We start from the raw sequence: 27,148 nt of genomic DNA, 5'->3' as shown, positions 1-27,148 counted from the left end.
TCCATCTCTGGCCCCTACACTCTCACCCACAGTGCACCTGACACACGTGTACATCTGTACACACATATGTACCATATATACACACACCCTGAGTATACACACACTCCATGAGCATACACACAGTCCACTCAAACATATACATACTCCATGATAGCACGCGCACGCGCGCGCGCACACACGCACACACGCACACACGCGCGCGCGCCACGAGCACTCATCAACACTGTCCAAGCACTGTCGCATGTCAATGACCAACCCTCAGACACAGCTGCAGACCTGAAAGCAGACCTGGCCCAGGGCCCCACCACTGTCATAGTGCCATTTCCAAGTTAAACATTTAGATATGAAATTACTAGAGTTAACAATTACTCATCTAAATCTAAACTCCAAAATTGACTATATAATAGTCACAAATCAAAAATAAGAGGTATTGTTAGCATAGCTAAGATAATCTTACCAGTCTTGCCACTACAAAATCTTATTTTAAAAACTAAAATACAGAAACTCTTTAGTTTTTTTTGTTTGTTTGTTTTTTTAATCTTCACAACCACTGACAGTTTCACATAGAGAATTGTGGCTTTCTCCTTAATTATTAACTTGACCCTGGAAATTTCATTCCAGTATTACTGAAAATAGCTGAGAGTTAGGCTCAGGCCTACAAATGCACATCAGGCAGCTGGAGATCACATGCTATAACCAGGAATTGGACAATTAAGCAGCAATTTAAAAAGAAACCCTTTTTTAATGTGTTACTGAAAATGGACTGCTTGCACTTGACCTCCTCAGCACACCGGGCTTATTCTACTCCCGTCTCATACTCCCATGAACAGAGGGTCCTGCCTGGTCTGAGATCTACAGAGAGGAAGCCGAACAGAGCCACGCTATTCCGAGATGCCCCAGACCTTGGCAGAGCAGGAAGCCTCCCTCCATCATAGGGCCGGTGGAGGGCTGGGCAGGTGCCCAGCCTGGACCGGTGAGCAAGAACTTTCTTCAACTGACTCTCAGTCAGTGTGGGAGAGGGATGAGCGTGAGGCCTATATGTCAACAATCTACCATTAAATGAAAATTTAAATACCATGGATGCTTCCAACACAAACATGTAGATATACTTAAAATATCTGGGAGAGGAACTGGAGAGATGGCTCAGAGGTGAAGAGAACTGTCTGCTCTTCCAGAGGTCCTCAGTTCAAGTCCCAGCAACCACATGGCGGCTCATAACCGTGTATAATGAGATCTGGCACCCTCTCCTGGCATGTAGCTGTACATGCAGGCAGAACATTGCATAACAAATAAATAAATACATAAATAAATAAATCATTTTTAAAAAGAAAAAGAAAAGATCTGGGAGAAAGAAAAACATTAAATAAAATACTGGAAAAGTGGTCAATTGGGAGAGCCAAATGGCACCAAGGTACCCTCCATTCACTTCACTTCAACAAGCCGTGGCCTGAATGTCGCCCTCCAAAATTCATACACTGACATCTAATCCCCAAAGTGCCAGATTGAGAGCTGGGGTCTGTGGGATTGACTGGGTCATGGGGTGAAACCCTAATCCTGCCCCCATACACAGAGCATAGCAAAAGCCACCAGGGAGAAGAGGCCCTCACCAGACAGCAATCTGCCACCTGCCTCTCTAGCCTCCAGAACTGAGAGTCAGACGTGACTATTTATAAGTCACTCGCTCTAGCGTGTTCTGTCGCAGCGTGAATCAACTAAAGTGGAGATGTATTAATTTTTCCACTTTACAATACATTTTAATGATCTTCACCACAAATTTTGTAACCACAGATCAAATGCACGTTCCTGAACTTTATAGTCATAAATGGTTTGGAGACGTGGTTCTGAGTGCCGCTCCCTGATCAGTCAGGGGCACCATACCTGGGCGCCAGTCAGATGGGCAGACACTGAGGCTGTACCCCCGGCTTACAGAAGAGGGCTAAAATAAGGAAACCTCAATGCTACTTAAACCTTGAGGAGCACGGGTCTAGAGCCAGGCTTCCCTCAGCTGAACCCTCAGTGTTAGGCCTCAAATCTGGGACTAAGGGCTAACTGAGGTGCCTATTAACATCCCAAAGCCGGTGCTGGCTACTGGGCTCTCCCAGCATCCCTCAGTCTCCACCTGTTACAGGGTCCTCCTGGCTGGCATACCCCAACCCTACCCTAAACTCCTCCAGACTGCACCTCCCTTCCCTCAGCTGCTCTCCCCTACATAGCCTTGGCCATTTTGGCTACCACCCTTTTTTTGGCCTCTTGCCCTCCAGGCTGCTGTTCCTGGTTCCCTCTCTCCCTTTCCCTCACCCCTGCCCCCTCTCCTCTCATGGTCAGCTCAGCTGCCAGTCAGGTTCAGTCTGGACCCTTCCAGATGCCTGTCTATGCTCTCCCTCACGTCTATAATGAGCCTTCTCCTCCACCACACCTAGAGGCAGCCGTGTCCTCTTTTGTTTCTTTTCTTCATTCACTCAGGACACAAATGCAAACAACCTTCCTGAGCCTTTCAAGCCGCTCTGCCGAACGGAAACACACCTTTTGGGCTGCATTATTACAGCCTTTCAGCAGGAGCCGAGGTGCTTCAGTAAGGAAGAAAACTGCTTTGGAGAATCTTCAGGCCCTTTGTAGAGGCCAGAGGGCTGTCATAATCCGGAGCTTCGGGAATAATAGACTCCCTGCTGGGGAGAAGCTGGCCCTCCACAGTGATAACTTGTTAGCTGAGGGTGTGAGGGTGGTAACTCAAAGCCATCTGTGGCCATCCCTTCCCTCGCACAATCACATCCCAGCATGTTGACTTCAAAGTCAGTAGTGTTCACATTTACCTGTTTGGTGATCGTCTTGGCCAACGTCTTCTGTCAGATTCTGTAAGAAACACGATCGTTAACACCAAGAAATCTCATACCCTGCGCTGAACACGAAAGCTCAGTATTTTCATAAGCAAGTGATAGCCACAGTGTAAATTCTTTTAGCAAACGCACTTGCACAAAAGGGCTGCTTCAAAGCTAGCAACTGTATCTTTAAAGACTGACTTACTAGCTTGTTAAGGGTATGGTAGATCTTATGAATGTTTGCCAGTGTTGAGAGATGAGAGTTCAGCTGAAAGTCTTTAAAAGAAAAGGGGAAAAAACAAAAAGAAATCAGTGTTAGCTGTTTCTCAGACAGCAAGAAATTTCCAAAGCTCAAAAGTAAACATAAACAGTTGTTTTAGTGGCTCGACTGACAGGGTACGCACAGGTAAACAACATGTGTCTACTGACCCCAGGCATCATTCTGACGATAAGGTCAATTCTCCAACCAAATGCTACAAGTCATGGGAGTTCCTGTCACCTCTAACGTAAAAAAAGAAAACTCTGCAGTGGCTGTGAAATCCTGCCAGCAGCCAACCTGCATTCCCTAGGAGGATATAAAGAATGTCAGGAATTCGAACAATCACGAAAATAGAAGACTCCAAACCTCAGAGCAAATAGGCTTGCTTTCCCATCCTTCCCCAGGATTTTGGTATGATGAGCACGCTCCTGGCCAGAAAATGACGGAACGCCGTCCCGGTGTCCAGCCCTTTACAACCTTACAATTGATTTCTTCTGTGGCTGGTTCTACAACCCTCCACCTCCCCTTAGACACGCAGATAAAGAACTGCCTTATGGATTGTTGGTCCCAGAGTGCGGGGTAGCGTGCGGTTATCTGCAGGCCCTGCAACAGTGGAGAATGCTACGGATTCAAAAGCCGTACTCCTGGGGAGGCAGCCCCAGAGCAGGGGGGCACACGGCCAGCACCTCTACCCGCTTCGGCACTGTGCGCTGAGTGAGGCCTGAGAGACTCCCGAGGCTGCTCCATCCCGAAACCTTGCACGGCACAACTGCAGTATGCCACCAGGCTTTGGAATTTCCCATCCCAAGCGTCTTCAGAGCTGAGGATTCAGCTGGGTGGTAGAGTCCTAACCCAGCATGCGCGAAGCCCTCTCCAGCACCACACACGCGCAGACACGTTTCTATAAAGTTTGCTCAGGTACACATATGCAGGCTATACAAAGGCACTGAAAGATTATTAATAATTCTGTATTTGGAAAAGCATCAGTACTTTCATAAATACCAGGATTTGAATTAATTTTGCTTCTTTCCTTTCACAAATGTTAGACTGAAAGTGGCCTAGAAAAAACACTCTCTGCTCACACCATTCCAGGGAGAAGGAAGGAAGTCACTGCCCCAAGCTACCACCGCTTAGGACATGCCCCAGATGGGGAGCACACACCCAGAGGTCACATGCGACCCTGCGAGCTGTCTGCTGGGTTGGACCCTCCGGGGCGCTGCTCTCAATCTGTCAGAAAGGCTCACTGGCACTAGGAATCCATTCACCGGCAGCCCTGCAGGGCCAGGAGCCAGGCACAAGACGTCCCTGCCCTTCACAGGTGGGCACGGGAACTGGTGACACGTGTGTCCAGGTGTACTGCTCTAGCAGCCAGTGCCATCTAGACCCAGAGCTGGCTGAGTGCCAGCCAGAGCAGGGCTTCAGCCTCTACACAGGCCTTAAAGTAGACCCCTGGCCAGGTGTTGCCCTGCTCCCCTAAAATCCCAGGGCATTGGGGGAGGGGAGGCCAGCACATTGTGTTCAAGACCCGATCTTAAAAACCCAAACAAACAAAAGCTGAGACTCCTGTTGATTGTTTCCATCTCAATATTCTAGCCACCCCTAAGTGTACATAAACGGCACAGGATCTACCTAGATGACCCACTTAGCACAACCGCAAGGAACAGTTCAGAAAAGCACACAGGTGAGAAAGAGCATATGTGCATGTCTGTGCACACTGTCCACGCTTCCTCATGTTTATATTTAATAAAATGGACGGGGATCTTCAAGCCAGAGACAGTGGTCCTCACTTGGCCTCTAAGAGTCCGTGAGGGAGCTGAAATACACAGCTCCCACACCCTTCCGCACCTGCTACCAAACCACAGCCATCTTAGGATTCTGTTTAGAGGCACGAGATCAGGCCAACACATTCCATTATCACTTTGCTCCTCACCCCCACCCTAAACCAAAGCTGAGACTGGCCTGTCCTGCCACTGGGGAAAATAGAAAGGCTATGCAAAGGCTAGAATACGTATAGCATGAGTCCCTGTGATCACCATATGTCACTTCACTAGCCTGTGGTTCAGATCATGCTAGACTTTGCATAGGAGTATCAAAACACCTGAGCAGGGGCCTGGGTCTTCTCCATGCATGGTCCTTGGTTGGTGTACCAGTTTCCGCAGATCCAGATCTGTTGGCTCTGTTGATCTTCTTGGAGCTCCTGTCCCCTCCAGGTCCTTCCATCCCCCAATCTTCCATAAGACTCCCTGTGCTTTGCCAAAGGTTTGGCTGTGAGTCTCAGTATCTGCTTCAATCCCTGAGTAGATGGAGTCTTTCAGAGGGCATCTGTGGTAGGCTCCGGTCCTGTTCCCTCTCTTCAACTGCTTCCGGTGTCTATTCTATTTGCCATTCTGAATGAGAATTAAGCATCCTCCCTAGGGTGGTCCTTGTTACTTATCTTCTTTAGCTCTGTATTATATGGCTAATATCCACTTATAAGTGAGTATATACCATCCTTGTCTTCCTGGTTCTAGGTTGCCTCACTCAGGATGATCTTTTCCAGATCCATCCATTTGCCTGAAAATTTCATGATGTCCTTGTTTTCAATGGCTGAATAGTATTTAAGGTCCCCTGCTCATATGTAGCCTATAGGCAGCTATCTCCATGTGGGTTCCCTAGTAAAGGGAGAAGGGCCCATCTTTGATATGGACTCTGTTGCCTGCTCCTCAATCACTTCCCCCTGGCGGGTCCGCCTTGCCAGGCCACAGAGAAAGAGGATGCAGCCAGTCCTGATGAGACTTGATAGGATGGGGTCAGTTGGTAGAGAAGGAGGAGTCCCCCTTTCTGAGCACAGGGAAAGGGAGGGTGAAGGAGGGAGGGGACCAGGATGAGACAAGGGAGGAGACTATGATCGGGATGTAAAGTGAGTAAATTTATTTAAAAAAATATTTCAATAAAAAAAAGACAACACAGAAAAAAAAAAAGAGTGTCAAAATAAACTAAGGTTGTTAAACCGTCCTCTTCCTGTAGTAAGGATGGAAGCCACACAAGAAAAGAAAGAAATTCTCCTCACACTGAATTTCCAAACTTTCATGAGTTACTACAGCCTGCCCTGGCTTCCAAGTGTCCTTCACAGCGGTCCACAAATTCTTCTCTGCCCACTTCACACTGGTCTTCTACCCGATATCAACCCAGTCTACAGGGGCGCATGCTGAAATCACCACCGTGCTCTGCATTCTGACATTGAGGTTGGGAAGGTGGTTCAAATCTTCAGCCCATCAGTGTTGGTTCATTCAACCCAATTGTCAACTTCATCTATAAAATGAGAAATGTTATCCTGCATAGTGCTTTGAGGATGAGACTATACAGCTGGCTACCTACCACAATGCCTGCGTGTCAGGCCCCAGTCACGGTGCCTGGAATACAGACAGTTCTCAATGAAACTATCCACTCCACACCAGGCAACCAGAGAAAACAGTCTCTTGGGGTTAGACACAGGTCCAATCCCAGCCCTGTATCAGAGACCCCCAAAGTCAGAGCTCCCCTGTGACTGAGGCGAGTGGCCTGACGCATCCCCACGACCTATGACAGTGTTGCTAGGCAGTAAAGTGTAGGTTGTATATACGTACATAATGAGGGTGGCAGGAAATGTCCACACACGGGGAAAGACACAGGAATGTTTGCAACTGTGCTCTCTACAGGGAGGTGCACGTCACGAAAGGCAATCAAGATTCACTTCACAACTCATATACTAAATCAATTAACCACTGCCACACCCAATTCCTGCCACGACCACCAGATTGTCACTGCACTCAAAAGACAAAGGGAAAAGCAGATGAAAGCAATAACATTAGTGCTCCTTTAGTCTCCCAGGGTAAGTTAAGAGGGCAAGTATTTAGTAGGGGGGAAAAAAGGAAAAATAGCAATAAAAGATAACTTCACAAAGGTTAACAGATATTGGATTTATGGTTCATCTGTTCCATGCTCAGGGCAAGTAACAGACCTTGAAATCTAAAATAGATTTCACATCCTTAAGGCAGAGATGACGGGGTAAAGATCAAACGCTTTTCAGGGCCTACATTCAGGAAAGCAGTAACTGAGTCATAAAACTCTCCTGCTCATCTTTCAATTCCGAAGGATGAATGCAAGTTTGAGTCAACCGTACCCCAGGCACAGGCTTGCCACAGCAAGCAGCGGTGGTCTGCCGCTGCAGGTGACGGGCACCCCTCTCCGCGCCACGTGAGGCACAGCCCGCCGGAGAAAGAGCGCACCTAAATTGCCTTCTGGGTGTTTTCAAAACCACCAACAAGTGCTGCCAGGGTATGGAAATGCTATTTCATTTAATTACTATTTGCTGTGATATGTGCAAGATGAAAGGGAAGGGAGGACACAGGCCACTCTGCTAAGTCACTGTAGCTACAGAACTCTACAACGTGACACATGAGTATTAGTGATCAAACAATCTTGGGTAGTAAATTCAGACATGACTGCCAAACAACAACAATGTAAGTGCTAATAAGTTTATATATCCATAAGGATCAGAAACAATCTAAATACACAATAAGCAAAATCCTTTCTTTCTACCATAATGCCAATCGTAAAATATAACTGAGATCTCAAGTATAATAACATCAAAAAAGCAGTCATACATATAGGAATAAACTTCAAAATGTGAGACAGAAATGCAGAAACAATCAAGCTCGGTGAAAGACGTAATTGTAGAGATGGTTATTTCTGGAAGAGGAAAAGTGCCAACATTATGAAGCAATGGCTTCTCCCTTCAGTAAACTACAAATTAAAGACAATCAAATTCCTATTCTGCCTGCCCTGCAGTTTTTATACACCCCACCCTCATACACCCACCCCTACCCCACAGCCATCCCCCAACCCCTGAGAAAAAAATATAGGAGGAGAAAGGAGGGAAGGCTTGGAACCAATTCTGAGAACATAGATGGCAGCCCTGTCAAGCAACTGCTGAAATGAACAAGGAAGAACTTTCTTCTCGGTTATCAACATGAAGCAGGGAGCAGAGGCAGAGAGAGAAACTGTACTTTGGGGCAGCGGGGACAGACTGTATCTGGGGCTCTGTGGGCCAGATAGACCTCTGCTGCAACTAACTACGTGGCCACTGCAGCTCAAGTGCAGATAAACAGAGGAGCGAGGCTGTTTGCCAACATAAGGTCATTTGCAAAAAACTATGTGCTGGGTAGGATTTGGCCCCTCGGCCATTGTCAGCCAAGGCCTGGTGGGCTGATGCAACAGTCCTAACGTGGATTGTGCAAGACTACAGGTAAATGGCAGGGACCAGTAAAGCTAGGTCTCTGTGTATAAATAGATGCGGATAATTAGCATGATAAAAGAGCCTTTATTTACATGGCCCTGGCTGACCTAGAGCTCACTAAGTAAGCCAGATGTCTTGCTTGAACTCAAAGAAATCCTCCTGCTTCTGCCTCCTAAGTGCCGGGATTAAAGGCGTGTGCCACTATGCCCTGCTAAAATAAAAGAGCACTTTCATCAGGGAGTATCTGGAACAAACTAAAATTCACTCCCACCTCAGCCACAGTAGCAGGGGAAGGTGTGCAAGGCAAAAGCAGTTTATCATTGGCCTGGAGCCTGCTGGAGTCTTAACTGCATCTCATCAATCCATACACCCTGAGTCTTCTGACCCTCCGTGAACACGGCACACACCCATGCCCCTTAGGGCCTCTGCACATGCCTCCCCTGCCTCGAGCCAACTTCCTATTAGGAACAAAATAGCTCGTTCTTTAGGCCTACGTGTAACACTTAAATCACCCTCTCCACAGACAGGCAGATGTCTTCTGCACTCTCTGCCGCTTCTCCCACGCTCGCTTTTCTTTGCTGCATTTGTACCACGTGCCACGCGCTTACAGTCTCACAACTGTGCAGAGGCTAGGTCCTTGTCCACTGTATTCCTAAGGCCTCGATTACTACCTGCACATAGAAAGTGCTCAACAAAGATGCCAAACAGCAAAGGAATGCGGCTACAGAGCTGAGCAAACCTTAATATATGGTCAGGCAGCTTCAAGTCCTCCTCACATGTGACGGGTGTCATGAGAAACGTTAAGTGGCGAGCGTGTGACCTCAGCGTAAGAGTTTAGACTGAGCACCCTAAGACCATGCCTCCCAACTTTCCTGCCAGGGGGCATGCAGATACAGCGGGCAGAGCACTCTACCCAGTGGCAACTTACCTGACACTGCTTTACATGAGAGCAGACCTGAGCACGGCCCAAAGCTGCACGCGGGGCCACCAGGCTCCCGGAGGCTGGCCTGGTCAGCGGCTATCCTAGCCACGCGCAGGCCAGGTGCCGCTGCGCGCTAATGCCTTCAGAGAACGCACACACACTTGTTATTCGCCTTAGTGACCGGCACCTAAATCTTTACGGGAATGCGGGGGTGGGGTGGGGAGGTGGGATGGGTTACACTAAGGTGGCTTGCTCTGTGTCCCTTCGAGTCTCTTCCTTTCAGCTAGCTCAAACAGGGCTCAGATGGTGGCCTTGGCCAACCTGAAAATAAGTCACACTTCCTAACTGCTAGCCCAAAGCTACTTCTTCCACTCTTGTCCCCCTATGAGACTAAGACCACGTTCCCACATAAAATGCACTACCTTAACTATCAAATATACAAATTATTTTAATAACAAAGAAAAAACTTTTAAACTGGCTGCATCTTAGTCTACCAGTGACATTTTTTTAAGGTTAGAAAATGGCCCAGAGCAGTAAAAGAATGAAATAAAGAGCATAAAACAGCAGAGTCCAAATTATCCATTTTCAGACAAAAGACTTGATTGCTTAATTGATTGGGGCAGCCAGGTCATACAGATAATTGACTGATGCCAAAAGTGGTCAGAACTCATAAATTCGGTAATGTTCCAGAATATAAAGCAACATGCGAAGATCAATGCCTCTGTTACACACCACCAACATCACTGTTCAGAAAGAAACCAAGAGAGCAATACCACCTTCTGATAGATCCAAAACCCAAAGACCTGCAAAGAAATCAACCATCATTTACACTGAAAAATACAAAACTGGTAAAACTGGAGAGGCCACAAACAGAAAAATGACCCGTGTTCATGGACTAGAATATTGTTTAAATATCCATGCCACCCAAGGTGGTCTCAAGACACAAAAGCAATTCCTATTAAAACACTGACACCCTTCACAGAAATAGAAAAAAAAAATTTAAAAACTCTGTAGAACTCAAAGAAGACTGAACAATGAAAAAAATAATTCTGAGCAAAAAAGAAAAAAAATAAAGTTGAGCCTCTAATACCTGATTTTAACCATACCACAAAGCCTGGAGATGGCGGCCTACACCTTTAATCCCAGCACTTGGGATGCAGAGGTAGGTGGATCTCTGAGTTTGAGGTCAGCCTGGTCTAAGTGAGTTCCAGGACAGCCAGGGCAACACAGAGACACCCTGTCTCAAAAACACCAAAACAAACAAAAACATACCACAAAGCAACAGTAAACAAAGCAGCATTATAGTGGCATTGAAACAAACAAACAAATAAAAAAAAGACACGCAGGCCAATGAAACAGACTAAGGAATCCAAAACTACATCTACATCTATACAACCAAATTTTCAAGAAATGCAGCAACATATATTAAATAAAGTCTCATCACTAAAGGATACTGGGAAAATTTGAAACCAAATACAAAACAAAACACACATTTAGAAGAGAAGAGAAGAGAAGAAGAAGAAGAAGAAGAAGAAGAAGAAGAAGAAGAAGAAGAAGAAGAAGAAGAAGAAGAAGAAGAAGAAGAAGAAGAAGAAGAAGAAGAAATCGAGGCCCGTGCATGCCTTTGACCCCAGTGCTCTGGAGGCTGAGCGGCTGGGTCTCTCTGAGTTAGAGCCCAGTAGGGTCTACATAGTGCATTCCAGGATTCCAGGACCACACAGTGAGAGCACGCCTCCGAAATAAACAGAAAAGTAACTCAAAATACATCAAAGACTTAAACACAAGACCTGCAGCTATACAGCCACCACGAACATACAGCGAAAGTACTTCTGGGCACAGGTCTGGATAACGATTTTTTTTTTATATGGGCCCCCAAAAAATAAGCAGCAAAAGCCAAATTTGACAAATGGCAAATGAAAGGGCAAATGAATATCAAAGAGAAGAGACAGCCCCAGATCAGAAGGGCGTAAGTGTAAGCCTCTTTACCTGCCTGGTTAAGACATGAAAGGTCTTAAACATGTCAACAGCAAAACAGAAACAAACACACAAAAAAACTCCTATTGAAAAATGGACAAGCAACCTGCATTGGCTCAAGAGAGTAGACAAATGAGTAACACATGCATGGGGGAAAATTCAACATCAGCAAGCAAACTGCCATTCAGAGTCATAATGGGACATCATCTCCCCAGGTTAAAACGGTATTATCCAAATGACAGAAAGAAACTGCTATGCAGGACATGGAGAACAGAACTCTTGCATGAGGCTGCGGGGGATAAATTAGTACTTAATTACATTAATAACTTAATTGTTGAATAGCCATTAAGAAACTGTGGGACTCCTCAAAAACCAGGAGATGGAATCCTCATGCAATGTGCCACCTCCCAGCTGGTGTACATACAGGGCCACTGAGAGGAGGAGGGCACTGGGACACCACTAAGACATGCATCCGGCTGAGCATGCTCCAGCAGACGAGCGCAGAAAGCATGTGCGTGTACACAGCATACCACCACACAGCCAGACCACAACAGAACCCACTGCCTGCAGCAACACAGAGGGAGCAGAGTGCATTTAAAGAGAAGGCGGCACAGGAGACAAATGTTGCATACTTTCACTCAGTGCTGACCCATGGTGACTGTACATGTTTTGAGGTACAGTGTGACAGCACAAAACATATATACTGTGTGGTGATCAGATCAGGGTGGCTGGCATGTCTGTCATCTCACTGTAGGTCATTTCCACGGGAATGTTCCTAATCGGTGTAAAAGCTAAGAAGTTCGTCTCGAAGCACAGGCCAGGCATGGCGGTGTGTGGGAGGAAGAGGCAGGAGGATTGGTGGGAACTAGCCTAGCCTACGGAAAGAACTCCAGGCTGACATGGTAAGCTACAATGAGCACTAGGTCAGCCCAGGCTCCTGTCCCAAAAGGTCAGCAGAGCCTAGCAAAGGTCTGAGAGGAATCAATAGAGGATGCAAGAGTCCGGGTAGAGCTGGGCAGGAGGAATCAGGTCTCGTGTTACACAGGACACGGGGCTCCACACACTTGACAACAATTACCTGCATATTTCATATTACCTAGGCAAAGACTCTGAAGAATCCCATGGGAACGGACGTCTGAGGTAACAGACGTGCAAATCACTCTCTCTGATCTGATACCACACATATACTAAGATGCCATAGCCCCAAAACATGCAAAATTAGTGTCAATTAAAATTAAAAGTGAACTTTTAACAACACTTATGAATCATGCATATTCTGTCTCCTAGTCTTCACAAATGCTGTCCATTTATTATTCTGTACTAAGTTGGCCAACTGTCCAACAGTTATTTGTGGCATTTTACAGGAGGAGGAGGGTGCGGAAGAGGTCCGACACCGTCATTCCCATCCATGCACGGTGTTCTCTTCAAAGACTCACAAAGTCATCGATTATCTAAACTCCAGCCTGCCGATCAGTGAGCACTAAGCTCGCTGATTTTACACACATTTTAAATATGCCACTGTGCCTTTTCTGTGGCAATGAAAATCATGAGCTAACCCTTGCCGGGGAGGGGGGAGGGGGAGGAGAGGCTCAAGGGTAAGGGCAGAGTACTAGCCATGCTGCTGCCAGGAACCCAAACAAAAGGAAAGGTTATCACAATCACCGTATCACAGGGGCCAAGCAGTGCAGGGCTATGCCTCTCCCACAGGGTTGAAGGGGCCTCCATTTTCTAAGTGTTATGGGAAAAGGAAACCCATTGTTGAGGCAAGAGTGTGCTTGAGTGATAGCCACCGTTTCTGTCCCATGCAAGGCCCCATCCCACTGCTCTAGGCATGGTCTTCCTGGAGTACAAGTCGTGTCCTCCTGCAGGGCCTTGGGATTCACTCTGCCCTCTCCCTCAGTGACATCTGGAATGCACAAGGTTCAACAGCTGTCTCTACTGAGTAGCTGTCCTAGTGCTCATCAGTTCTGACCTCCCACACTAGGCAGGATGTCACCCTCCAGGAGACTCTCGGTGTCCTCACAGGCCTTGCCACTTGCTGGTCTTCTCAACAGCCTTGTGGACACACAACGTGCATTCTCATTCGCCATTTGAAGTATACAATGCATGTATTAGTTTATTCGGGGAGTTATCTGATTCAGGGCCATCTTTATCACATTCACACCTCGCTTGTCCCCTCCCCCTTCAACAGGAGGGGGACTCTCCCTCCTGCCTCTAGAGATCTGCTTATTCTGAACATCTGGGATCACAGAGTGGCTCAGGACATTGTGTGCATTACATGCACTTCCATGTCTCTGTCCCATCCTCCCAGAGTCCAGGCAAGGGACTGTTCACCCTATCCCAACAATTCTGCTGCCTCCCAGAAGTCAGGAGGCTGAGGCAGGAGGATCCCAAGATCAAAGTCAGCCTGGGCTGATTCAAAACAAAAACACTGATGTTAGCCCAGCAAATAGGCAGGCTGGATCGCAAGGCCTTACAGCCTGGGACTTGAGCTCAGGGATACTCAGTATGTGGGATTTGAAAAAGACGGTATGTAATTTTTCTTTAACTACAGTAAAATTAATTCACTTCAAAATGACTTGGGACACAGTATCTTCTATAAAACGAAGCCTACGCTTTGAGAAAACTAAGACCAAAACTTTTTAAGTGATCTCTAATTCCAATTTATAGTTCCACATACAAATTAACAGTCACTGGCTGTATGAGATGGCACAGGGCATTTTTGTATCCTGACATTTTTACTTTTAAGGCAAAATTATTAGATCACAGTGACATGATTTTCATACTGTAAGACTAGGCAGGACACCCCGAAAGCTAGGTTTGCAGTCAGCTCCAAGCCACATGACCTTCCTAACCAGAAGTAGGCATCTCTTTTTCAACTAAATGAGCTAATGATGCCTACCTCACAAGGATGCTGCAAGAGTCAGAATGTTGCAATCATGCAGGGGACATGTTAAGTCCGACCTAGGCCTGGCTACAAGCCAGAGGGCGGCATTTTTTAAGCCTTCTCCCACCATCGCCACACCAAGCCCACTTAAAGCAATGCAAAGGTAGCTTATATGCCTACTGAAGCCAGGGTATAACCCAATCAATTAATGAAAATGGGAGAGCGATTCTAACACGCAGCTCCTCAACTCAGCCATCACCTGCCAGCAGCCACAACCACTCAAACACTCTGGGCAGTGCCCGACAAGACTAATCCAGTGCCCTGCAGTGTGGGAACAAAAGGTCAAGGCCCAGGGCGGGCAATCAGGCAAAGGAAAGGCAGGCAGCAGGGAGAAAAGTGTCAACCTGTCTGCTCAATGACTATCTGCCACTGGAACAAAGAGCCAAAAGAGGGAGCTGCAGAAGGGGGTGTTGATAAGCAGGTCCCTGTGAGATGCAGCATTTGCATAGAGTACAAAATCCAAAATTAAATCCATCTGAGCCGGCTACGGGCGGTTTCCTCCTCACTCTCACACAACCCAAGAAGAAACCCAAGAGGAGGCACGCCATCCAGCACCCTGTCTGTGCCTGTCACTGCCATCTCAAAGGATCCGGTCACTTGAGGACGCACGGGCTGGCTGTGTTCCCAATGTGACAAGGTACAAAGGACCCCAGATTCCTTCTCCTCTCCCTGCCTGCCATTGAGATCAAACCTTCACAGGATCATTCAGAGACAAATAACGTCTCAGGGCCCAGGTTTAGAGGAAGGAATGTCAGGTCTGGTGCTCTCTAGGCCACAGAGTCCCAACTCTGCCATGGCCCAGATGAGCCAGCTCATCTATTGCCAACCTAACACAGGACCTTGGTGCCCCATCTGGAGAGCCAGAATGACAGGATCCTCTCCACGGCTCCAATGAGCGGGTGCCCAAAGCAGGGTGACAGAGAGCTGCCCACACCACGCACGAGTGCTACCCAGCCTGGACCTGGAACAGCTCCACAGAAAGAAAAGTAAGAAGCAACAACAGGAGACATATCTCTAAGGCTATTAATACAATAGCCCCTGGACTGACCTACAACTGTCCTGTCCCGTTTCTATAACTGATCAGGACTAGGAATCTATGGAATAGTTTCAGGACTGGCATCTTCAAAAAAAGATGTTAAAAATAAATACTTAATCATGCCTGAAAAATGGGGGTGGGGTGAGGGAAATTAACTTTATTATAAAAGTTACTGAATGGCTCTAAGCAAATTCTCGTTTTCTGGCTTTTCTGCAATGTTGTCAGATATCACCTGTATCTTAAAACTTGCAGGAGTATTTCCAACAACTTAAACTGTTTCGGCAGCAAATGAGAAAGCACAGAGTATTTTTCTGAGCCATGATACTCCAGCAGGACTAAATACCTGTTGTCACTGCAAGTTACCCTGCCAAGGGAAGGAGGCAGAGGAGTAAACCGAAAGACCTCAGACACTCTACCAGCTACAGCATCCCAAGAGGAAGGATCTACAGCAAAGGAGGCAAGTACTAGGGGTCTCTGACCAGGCCATCACGGGCCAGGGCGACGTGCTCCCTCTGAGGAGTACGTGAAAAGCAAGAGTGCAAAGCTGAGACTTGTCCACGTGCAGGGTAGAGTACCCAAGGCTGGAGATGCAACACCCAGTTAAATCTCAAGCCACTGTGTAAACAGCTCAACCCCAGTGACCTTGAGGTTGCCCTTCCTGTCCTCCAGCTTCCTCAGCTGTAAAATGTGGGTGCAGCAGATCTACTTGGGGTAGGGGTAGCAAACACAGTAATAAAGGCCTCCTCTCCTCCACCCTCATGCCTCTTTAAATACCCATCTTCCTATAGAGGAATTTTAACTCAAAACAGGGCTGCTCTGGCTAAAGAACACATCCAAAGACCTCTAGGGTCTGGGAGATCCGGCTGGAGTACAAACACACTGGGGTGTCGGGGTAAGGGCTGGCAAACTTGGTCATCCCAGGAGACAAGGGCAAGAAGATATATCTGGGTTCAAGGCCAGCCTGGTATAGAGCAAGTTTCAGGTAAAGAAAAGGTTAGGTCTGGGAATGGTATCACAGGCCTTTAATCCCAGCACCCAAGAGACAGGGACATCCAGATCTCTTAAGTTCTAGTCAGTTCTGTTCAGTCAGACTATTGAGTCAGTGAGGTGAGAGGCAGTGAAGTGGAGCTGAGTTTGTGGCCGGTCAGTGCTTGAAATTCAGAGGTAGTTTTTACTGGGAGAAAAAACTTTTACAGAGAGAGGCTGAACAGAAAACAAGCTAAACACAGGTGAATATAGAACAAGCAGAAGAATGAGAAGCCAGAAGACTAGAAAATTGCTAGAGTTGGTTTGAGGAGCAGAGCAATTTCATAAGATTGAATCAGTCAGCTAGGAGAAGAGTTTGAGCCAGACAGCTGAGCTGAACCAGCCAGCCAGAGTTCAGAAAGATAGAAAGGGCGAGCTTACTCAGCAATAAGTCTCAGAGGCTGAAAGAATTCTAGGCCTAGATTACATTGCATGGGGGCTAGAAGCTTTCAGGGCTAGGCCTAGGTTGGCAGACAACAATTATATCAGGAGAATGAAAGTTATTTTTACATCTCGCCTGCCCTCCTCTTGCTTCCTTTCCACTCCTCCATCCCTCAGGTCCTCCTGCACTCAGAGCCCCCCACACCCACCTGGTTGGGCCGCTCCTACTGTCCTCTCAAGCCCACCTGCTCATGAACTAACTTCTTTCCTTCCCCAGTGAAACTCCAAAGGTTAGGCTAACAGGGCAATTACTAGCCCTTCTACCAAGTCTAGCTATATATTGCCTACTGGGTCCAAACACCCTGGATATCCATTAACCCAGCAGCCAGCACTCCCCCAGCACTTGCCCACTCCCTCTGTCCCCTCCACACTCTCTGAAAAGAAAGCTCCAGGTGACCTTGCATGTTTAAGCAGTGTCTGGAAAAAACTGAGTGACAGGCTGTTCAAATAACAGATTGTCTCTTTTCCTCACCAGTTCCTATGATGCCATACCTACCCACAGGTCAACATTACACATCAACAGCAACAGAAGCACCTCAGATACCTCAGCTCACAGGTTCCTTGGGACCACGCCTCTCCCCCTCTCCTCCCTACATACATCCCAGCCTCCTTGTCGTTCCTCACATCAGGCCTGAGCAGCCCTCAGAGCCTGCACTCTGGTGCCCCTCCCCCTTAGTAACTAAGGCCTTCCTTGACCGCACCAACATCCTCACCCCTACCCACACGCTTCCTCTGCCTTATTTTTCTCTACAGAACTAATCACTATGAAATGTTTCTGTTTATTACCTGCCCTTCGCCAGAATGAAAGTCTCCAAGCAAATGAAGAGCTGGACCTTGTGCACAGTAGGTCCTCCATAGTCACACTGGGTGACTTATTCTAATAGTTAATAGTTAGTCACCTACAATCTCACAGCTAATAGATGGCAAAGCAAGGTTGTGTGACTCCAGACACTCTGACTTAAGGGTCTATACCTACCAAGCACATTCCTACTTCTCAAGCTGCCTTCCACAGAGCAGCGGGAGGCCACCATCACATCCACGGAGCCGACACTGGTGTGGCATGTCTATGGGCCACAGAAAGGCTACCCTGGAAAACGTTTGGAGTCATCATGAGATACATGGTTTCTTTAGCTCAGTGTGTGACGCAGGGGTATCTTCGTGAAGAGAAAAATAATTAAGCATTTACATGAAGGAGACCAGCTTAAGAGCCAAGTACCTGGAGGTGGGGTCTCGGGGAAGCGCTGACTCATGGGTGGGCCACAGAGAGGCTCTTGGAGTGATGAGTATGTCCTGTACCTGCATTTAGTTATTGCTCTGCCAGGGTATTTGTTTACCAGTCTATCCAACCCTATACTTAAGCGGCTACGATTTTATAATATGTAAATTATAACCTCCATGAAATTGACCAGAAGGCTTTAGAACTATCAGGTATTATTTTTGGCTAAGCACAGTAATCCCACAAACATTTCCGATAGTATTCTCAAATCACGGCATGCACGGGGAGCGAGGGGCCAGCTTCTGAGCATCCTACCTCTGAAATGGATTTCTCAGACACAAGAGAGGCCATCACTGGGGACAGGTGTAGAGAGCTCCATCTGAGATCCAGCCGGCTGGCCTGCTTGTGGCCAGTCCTTAATACCTGCAGTGCTGGTTCCCACCACCCACAAGCGACATCACATGAACCCTTCAGTCAGTCTTGGCCACCTCTGAGTGGAGCCGACAGGCGGCTACACTAAAAAGGGAAATCGCTGTGAAGAACCTCTGCCAGATGAACTGAGCAGTGGCAGGGCTCTGGCTGAGTTCTTACTGGCCGGCACTGGGAACCAACTGTGGCGAGTTTAAACAGAAGTGCTGGTTTTGTTTTGGGTTTTGTTTTAAATATAGCAGGAGACACACTAGGGAAACTAGAAAGCCGGGCCCGTCAAGCACGCAATGCGAAGAATCCCCCACAGGCACATGGTGAGATTCCCCACAGACAGAACCGGGGACTGGAGCAACTCCAGCTCTAAAACCAACAGAGCTGCCTCGGCCGAGCGCCCACCACAGTGGTTCTCCTCAGGCTGCCGCCTCCCTGCCCACCTCCACCTTCAGGAGGCTCTGGAGGCGGGACAGGTGCTTCCAAGCAGTGAGCTGCTAAGGCAGGCGTCCCTCAGGCCAGAGCCCTTGAGGACAGACGGCACTGTCGGGATGCATCACTCTCTGCTCAGCGAGCCCTACGGATACAGGCAGCAGGTAGAGAGTGATTTGCTAAACACTCATGAGAAAAAGAAATCCCCAAAGGACTACCAAAAACAAAACAAAACAGAAATCACCACGTGCAGAGAGACAGTGCTGCCCTGGGGAAGGGGTCTTTTTCCTACTGTTTCACTGCTTTATTCCATATATTCACAAGTTTCAAAAAAGACAGCCTGCTTTCCTAGGTGAAAACAACTTGTTTAATATTTTCTAATTAAAAGAAAAACCATTCAAACCTCAGGTAGCAGGCACTCTGCAGAACCATGGACACTCCAGAAGGGAAAAAAAAATTATTGGCTCTAAAACTGTCATGTGACACTTACAAAGCATATAATTCTATTTAAAATGCATTTCAGTGTTTTTCTTCCTAAGATACATTTTCTAAAGTATGTTCTTAAAATAATAATTCTCAAGAGGTACTTATAACCTGAATTTCACAGTAAGAACAAACTGCAGGAAGCAATCGACACCAGCTCAGGCATCCAACCAGAATCCTGTCCTCTGTCAACTTTAGCTTTAACTTACACACTGTAACACAGTAAGTGGGGGGTGGGGTGGGGGGAAACACTATTAACAATGTCATTGTATCATTTTCTGTTTTATGTGCATTTAATATTTTACCTGTACATTTGTGCATATGTGTGCCTGATGCCCTCAGAAACCAAAGAGGGTGTCAGCTCCACTGGAATTGGAGTTATAGACTCCAAACATAGTGGTTAGCCACTATGTGGGTGCTGGGAACCAAACCCAGGTCCTCTGCAAGAGCAGCTAGTGCCTTCAATCAGTGAGCCCTCTCACCAGCCCCCTGCCTCAATATATTGTTAACTGAAGAAATAAAGCCTTAAGACCAGGATATGGTCCTAAGACAGAGAAAAGCAAAACAGTGTCAACCTATCTCCCAAACAGATCTGGTGACAGCTCTAACCCTCTGTCACAGACTTTTCCTAGTCCCTTTCGCATACCTTGTAGCATTTTCATCTCTCTACACTAGACACTTTTCAATCAAACTTAGTTTACACACTGATACATTACAGTCTGAATATGAAATGTTCCCCAAAGGTTCAAGCTTGAAAGCTTGATACCCAGCTAGTGTTGCTACTTTAAAGGTTGCAAAATCTATGGGACCTCTGGAGAAAGGAAGTCACTGGTAGTGGGTCTTAGGGAGTATAATATTGCCCTGGCCCCTTACTGTCATGTGCTCTGAGGACAGGCAGGCAGGCGGGAGCCTTCCCAGGGGAGAAAGCAGGCCTCAACTACAGGAGCCACCCTACATCACCAGTTCTTCTGAGGAGGCCATCCTTAACGGAGCACCTGGAAGCCCTCAAGCCTTTTGAGGAGGGAAGGGAATACTAAGAGCAAAGGTGATTCAACTACTGAGAGAACAAGGCAACATAGACTAAGCCTCCCAGAGGGTCACCTGTTATCACGAAAAAGACTGCATCAGAGCCAAGGTGGTGGTTATGAGTTGGGGAAGAGGAGTTAACTGTAGGGAGTGGAAAGAGATGCAGCCTGTGGTTATGTGGTTATCTTGTTAACATGCCTGGATTTAGAACCATGTACAAGACACACTGTAGGTCTCTCTGAGGGCACTTCTCAGAGGGGTTTAACAGAGGAGGACCCAGCATGAATGTGGGCACCACTGTCTCATGGGCTTGAAAACAGAAGTGGCGGACAGTATCATCTCTCCCTCCTATGGACACAATGTAATTAGTCAGCTGCCTTGCACATTTGCCACTCCTTCCCAGCTTGGCCAGACTCTCCTCAAACTGAGAGCCAGAACAGGCCCTTTTCCTCAAGTTCCTATTGTCAGCTATTTGGTCCAGCAATGGGATAAACTTTGAATACACAGCCTCTCCCTTCCACTACAAAACAGAAAAAGATGAGAAGCATCTAAAGTTCCAACACGGATGATTAAAATTACTGTGCTCTCATTAACCAAATGAACTAAGTAGTTCTGGTCTCCTCTTGCCTTGCCTAACTACAAAGCCAGGGCCGCATATACAGCCTATTTCCCACATACGAAAACAACTTGGTACAGCCTCAAGTCAGATGTCTCTGGGAGTCAGTACTTACCAAAGGCACCCTGACAGGCCAGGTGCATTTCTGACAGACTGCATTTTGCTGCTGTGTCAGCAGAATTACTGGCTAATTGTTGGCTACAATTATAGGAATGACTATGGTAGTGATTTTGTGTTTGTTTGGTTTGGTTTTCAAGACAGGGACTGTGTAGCCCTGGCTGTCCTGGAACTTGTTCTGTAGCCAGGCTGGCCTTGAACTCAGAGATCCACCTGCCTCTTCGACCCTTGTGATGAGATTAAAAGTGTGAAAAATCACAACGAGCAACCACTACAGTGATTAAGATGAGAATAATGCAAACTTCAAAACAAAAAGAAGGAAGTAAGTTACAGCAGCTCAAGATAAAAAAAAAAAAAAGAGAGAGACAATGATAAAGGGGTCTTTTGTTTTGTTTTTATGGGGGAAGGGGAAACAGGGCTGGATACCATCAAGCACCCAGTAGGGGCCTTCTGTGAGCCAGGAATGGATATAGATAGTGAAGGGAGTCATTGTATAGAAATCCCCAAAAGAGAAAAAGATGAGAGCTTTCTTCTTTGGTTCAGTTACAGACAAGACTACACTGGCGGCTATTCTTGGTTGTCAACTAGCCTACATCTGGTATCAACTAAACCCAAAACGGGGTGGCATGACTGTGAGTGATTTTTGCTTAATTTGAAGTGGGAAGAGTCACTTCTAATCCGGATCTTTGAGGTGGGAAGACACACCTCTAATTTAGGCCATGCCTTCTGCTGGAAGCCTATATAAGGACATGGAAGAAGGAAGCTTTTGCTCTTTGCCTGCTTGCTCCTGCCCTCACTACCAAGCCCATTCCTTCACTGGCATTAGAGCCTACTTCTTCAGGATCCCAGCATACACTGAAGACCAGCTGGATTCTTGGACTTTCCATACATACAGTGATTGTTTGATTAGCTGGACTACAGCCTGTAAGTCATTCCAGTAAATACCCTTTCTACACAGACAGAGACAGACTCATTGTATAAGTTGTTACTCTAGGGAACCCTGACTAATACAACTACCCTCCCCTCCCTCCCAAAATCCTTTCTAATAAAGAGTCAAAATCTTAAAAAAAAAAAAAAAAAAAAACCCATATGTGCATAGTTAAATCCACAACAAAGTATCAGAACTAGCCTAGGGCCAAAAATCAAAGGTCCCAAACACTAGAGTAGAAAGCACAGGCTGATACTGCCTAGGGCTTTTGGGGCTTACACAGGAGATGGAGAACGGTGTGGAAAGGGCAATTGTCCTTCAGGATATGATGGGAGAAAACAAAAACAAAAGAAATGAAGACTAATATTTTCTTAAATCTTAAAGACAGCTACAGGTCTTATGCATTTTTTTCAGCCTTATTTCGAAAGAGCAAATCCCGGAATTAAATACTTTTTTGAAAAATGTCCATAATATGTACATTAAAAAATGTTTCTTAGAGACTTTGCGGCAGGAATTGTTTTCCCAAAATATCATTTACTAGCCAGTTTCTCAGATCTTATTTTAAAAGTCATCCTGTAAGAAAGAAGGGCTGGAGAGACAGCTCAGCAGTTAAGAGGGCTTACTGCTCTTGCAGAGGACCCGAGTTCCATTCCTAGCACTCATGTTGAGCAGCTCACAACAGCCTATAACTCCAGTTCTGGGGGAATCCCAAGCCCTCTTCTGATCTCCATGGCATCTGCACACATGTGCATCCCCCCCACACACACATGCATAATTAAAATAAAAATAAACCTTAAAAAACACTGTGCAATAGATATGCAAGTTCAGTACCGTCTTTACCCTGTCAAGTGGTTTCCAAATCTTAAAACTTGTCCACAAGATGTTTACCATTGGGTCACTAAAACATCTCTGATAACTATTATCAACAGTTTCATAATATTTGATATAGCATGAAAAAATAATCGATCACCTCTGAGCCAATCTTATAGCCCCTACATTTGATTTAGGAATGACCACAAAGAAAAACTGGCAGTGGATGTGGTGGCTGGGTCCACAAACTCTGTAATAGCCTGAAGATCTCTAACAGTCAACAGCGAAGGACTTTCCAGCCCAGCATCAAAGGGGCAAACAACCGCCTAGTTTGCTTTGCACTTAAAGAAAAGACATCACACTTTCCCCGTTGCTCACCTTTAGGATTTCATTTCAGGTTCAGGCATGAGACTATTTCAACCCCAAATTCCACTATGCTGCCATTGTCGATTCACTTTCAAAAAATATATCCCCTAATTCTTGGGCAAACCAAGAATAGGCCAAGAAATACTACTGCAGTTATCTATATTTTCTTCACAGGGGAAAAAATGTGTCTCTACTTTGCTCCCATACTTAATTATGTAAGGCTGTATACTTCACCCTAGGTTTCCATACACTGAATCCACTCTAAATGCTCCTTGATAAACGCTGCTTTAGAACGAATGTGTGCAGGATGGTTCAAGACAAAAACATTCACTCCGCAAGGCTACCAGATGCAGGGAAAAATAATTAACTCGGAGAAAGGCCACGACTTGGCCTGGGCTCGCCCTCTACGGTGGACACTGTCCCAAGGAACCCCAGCACCTCCGGGGAGAGAACGCATTGGGTCTCCGCGGCATAAAGCACGAGTTAGCCAAGCAGGGAGGTTCCAAGGAGCGCGCTGCATTCTGGGCCTCGTTTCCACAGTTACCCACGTGCACTCAACCCAACCGCGGCCCAGCGCGGCTGGAACTACAAGTCCCAGAATTCCGCGAGCCTGCCTTTCCCTTTACACCGGCTCCCCAAGCCAGACCCTAAAGGAAACCCCTAAAGCACCCTCCCGGTGCTTCGGGCCGAGGTCGCTCCTCGCACGGGCGGTGCTGTGCCTCCGAAACGGCCCTCCGTACAGGGTAGCGGGTCCTGACGCATCAGCCTCCACACCTGATGGTCAGAAATTAGACAACTGCGTCACACACTGCCAAACCTACGGACGCCGGGGACCCCGACACCCTCTTAGGCTCATCCCCCCACCAACACACACACATACACCACGCCTTCAGGACCCGACCGAGCAGTCAGCTCGCAGACGGCCGCCCTGCCCCGCCTCCCGGTCCCGAAACCCCAGCCCGCGCTGACCTCGCTCCCCGCTGCTCGCCAAGCGCGGTGGCCACGGCCAGCCTCGGGACACCTCCCGGGTACCCGGCCCCGCCCCCTCCCCTCCGCGCACCCCGAGGTTCAGGGCGGTCCCCTCCTAGGCAGGACCCGGCCAGTCCAGGGAGGAAGCGCCTCCCCCAGTGCACAGTCCAACGCCCCCCACCCCGCCCCGAGAGCACCGAACCCGGGGGGATGACAGCCCTCCCAGTCCCCACTCCTCCCCACCTCCTAACTCACGCCGCACGCCTCCCCCCCGGGCCCTGTCCCAGCCCCCAAACTGCACCGCAGTTGGATCCGCCATCTACTTCTCCAGGGACCCCACCGTCCCAACACCTGCCCCCAAGCCCTCTCTCCACTCCCGGCCGCCGTCCCGCACACCGGACTCCTCAACTACCGCATCCCACCGCGCTGCCTCCCACTCCGCGGCCCCGTTACATCAGTCCGCAGCCCCTCACCGGCCGGGCCACGGTCCCCCGCTCCCCACCCATTGTTCCCGCCCCCGCCCCCAGCCCTCCTTCCCATTGTCCCCGCCCCCGCTCCCCTCGCCTTCCCCCGCCTTCCCCGGCCCCACCGCACCGCTCCGGCCCCGCAAGCCTCTCCCTGCCCGCTCGTGCCACCCCCGACCCCAGCCGCCAGCGCCCGGCGCCGTCTCCACCTCCATGCAACCACCGACTCTGGGGCCCCCGGCCTTCGGATCGTGTCCCCCCCTTCCCCCACCGCGGAAAGCCAGCCAGTCTCCACCCCCTCCCCGCTGCCCCTGCCCCTGCCCCCGCCCCAGCCGCCCGCGGCGTCACGGCCCTCGGGCTCCGGGAGGGGATCAGCCCGCTCCGGGACCAGGGACTCCAGTGCGGTCGGGACGGGAGAAGCGGGGAAGGGAGGAGCGCGGGAGCGGATGGGGGGTGCGGGCCCGCGTCCGGCCCCGCTGGCTCTGCGCTACTCACTGACAGCTGCAGCATCCGAGTGCATTTTCGGGCAGCTCACACTCGCTTGCCGCCCGGGCTCCCGCGCTCCACTCGCGGTCCCCCCACCGACTCCCAAACCTTAGCTCGCAGCAGAGGACCGGCGACTGCCACTCCGGCCCGCCCATCCCGCCCTTCTCATTGGTTGCACCCCACCGGGAGCCCGCCCCTCTCCGGCTCTCATTTGACCGAAGGAGGGCAGGATGCGCCTCCTGGAGCTGGCAAGAAGGTCCCGCCCCCTATTCTGCAACGCGATTGGCCTCGGCTCCTCGCCTCCGACCGCCCCCGGCCGAGGCCACTTTTCCGAGCCCTCAGGTTGGACCCAGAGGCTGCCAGTCATTCTGGGGGTCCGAAAGCGCGTGGAGGGGCGAGGCTGGGGAATGGGTCCACCTTGACCCTGAAGCCCCGCCCTGTGGCGGGCGGATCCTAGAGCGGGAGACCAACCCAGATCCCAACCCGAAGCCGATGTTCGGCGTCCGAAACAAAGCAGGAGTAGTGACCGGGAGCCAAGCGCAAGGAGGCTGGGGCTGGTGCTCCCCTCGAGGTGGTCGGCTCCTGCCCCGCCCGATCCAGCCGGTTCTCATCAATGCTCATCACAGGAAATTAGAAGGAAAAAAAAAACTCCGATTCTTCATATCGAGCAAAACCCTCCCTTTTATCCCACAAGCTTTCTGTCCCCAACTTTGAAAATGCGCTTCTTTTTCCAGAGTCAATATTCAGTCATGCGCAGCTTGCGCCAAAGGTTTCCAGTGCTGCAGGCGCTGCCCGTCAGCCACCTCGGCGGTCCCCAGACAGCCAGAGAAACCCGGTGCCACATCAGGCTCCGGGGTCAGCCTGGCAACTAGGGTAAGCCAGGTTCCCAGACTATAGGTCTCAGAAACCTAAGTCGATCCAGGCCGGAGAGTGAACCGCGTTGTTTGGCAGAGGGGAGCCTTAATGGGGTTCTGACCCTTAGGTGTCCTAAATCAAAATACTGAGTTATGTTGGGCATAAGTGCTGCACTTTTTTCTTCTCTGCGTCTTTCAGTACTTGAAAAACAGTTCTCCACAATCACTATGGTAATGTAATAACGCTAAGAGATGTTTAAGGAGGAGCTCCCGCGAGGGCGCACACGCGCGCACGCACACACACATTCTGTAGACCCATTGACAGACTGTGTGGATAATACAACCAAAGATAACAAAGGGGTCAGGCGTTAGGATTCGGAATTCTACAGCCTACACTTAGGAGCTGCAGAGTTCTGAAATCCGGACAGTTACAAGAGCAAGATTAGCCAAGAGACCTTGTCGCCTACATCACCGTAGTTGTGATCTGCTCCGTCTCATTATCCCCAATTTCTCTGTAATTAAATTATATCCCTAAAATGTTCTCTCTCACATCTGTCATTCAAATGCATATGATTTACTTCATCAAACTGCAGGATCTCAGAATTTCACTTGAAGACATTATCCTTCACAGCGCATCCTTTTGGGTCCTGTTAACAGGACAGAGTCTTAACTAAACCTCAAACAAAAGAAGGTGGACTCCTAGGTAGGGGACTCCTGAATTTTAAAATGTGGCGGGGAAGACTTACTCTGGGCAAACAAAGTTCCTATGTTGGTTATTCTGCTTTTGGTTTCAGCCTAATCTACAGAACGGAGAAAAAGTTTATTCGTGTTTCTGAGATTTTTGTTTGCATAATATTTGTGTTTATTTGAGTTTTGTTTCCCATAGTTTTGCACAGAAAAGTGCTTGCTTCTTGGTACTTCTAAATTAAAATAAGCCTGTGATTTATATTAGCTGTTAGTTATATTGATTTATCTGCAACAAACTTTATCGCTGTGAGATCATTAAACCTAAAGGACCTGCCTGTTTGCTTTCTCCCTAGCTCTCAGCACTTCCTTGACACATAGGAAAAAATACAGAATTCTCAACCTTTGCTATTTCTCAGCTCACACTCCAATAGGGTCAGTATGATTATTTTCAAGTAAAATACAGATTTAATTTACCCAGATCACAGTATTGGCCATATCTCTGTCTTAGTCAGCTGAGCCTCTCACTACTCCACAAGTCTCATGAATAACAAAAGAACTACATGATGCTCTGTGAATACACCCCAGATGTTTCAACC

The 27,148-nt window shown here is 48.2% G+C and overlaps 1 protein-coding gene across 4 annotated transcripts in view; it reads right to left on the bottom strand.

Moving 5' to 3' along the window:
• Nucleotides 1-25,172, bottom strand: part of Dcun1d4 (defective in cullin neddylation 1 domain containing 4) — a 65,401-nt gene extending 40,229 nt beyond the window's left edge. The window contains exons 1-4 of one of the 4 annotated variants that reach the window (XM_060380756.1): nucleotides 25,021-25,133; nucleotides 3,246-3,381; nucleotides 3,022-3,092; nucleotides 2,811-2,850 (exon numbers count right to left, since the gene is read on the bottom strand). Coding sequence is in view for 2 of the 4 variants with exons in the window: in XM_021645905.2 (XP_021501580.1) it covers nucleotides 2,811-2,850; nucleotides 3,022-3,092; nucleotides 25,021-25,045 (136 nt within the window). In the remaining 2 variants the exon portion in view is untranslated. Of the gene's footprint in view, nucleotides 1-2,810; nucleotides 2,851-3,021; nucleotides 3,093-3,245; nucleotides 3,382-24,061; nucleotides 24,091-25,020 lie in introns of those variants that run through there. The other 3 variants (XM_021645905.2, XM_021645910.2, XM_060380755.1) reach the window with 3 other exon arrangements.
• Between the last annotated feature and the right edge of the window lie 1,976 nt (nucleotides 25,173-27,148).

Source organism: Meriones unguiculatus, chromosome 3 (assembly GCF_030254825.1).
Source record: "Meriones unguiculatus strain TT.TT164.6M chromosome 3, Bangor_MerUng_6.1, whole genome shotgun sequence".
Classification (NCBI taxonomy): Eukaryota; Metazoa; Chordata; class Mammalia; order Rodentia; family Muridae; genus Meriones; species Meriones unguiculatus.
This window is presented reverse-complemented; position numbering and strand designations above follow the sequence as displayed.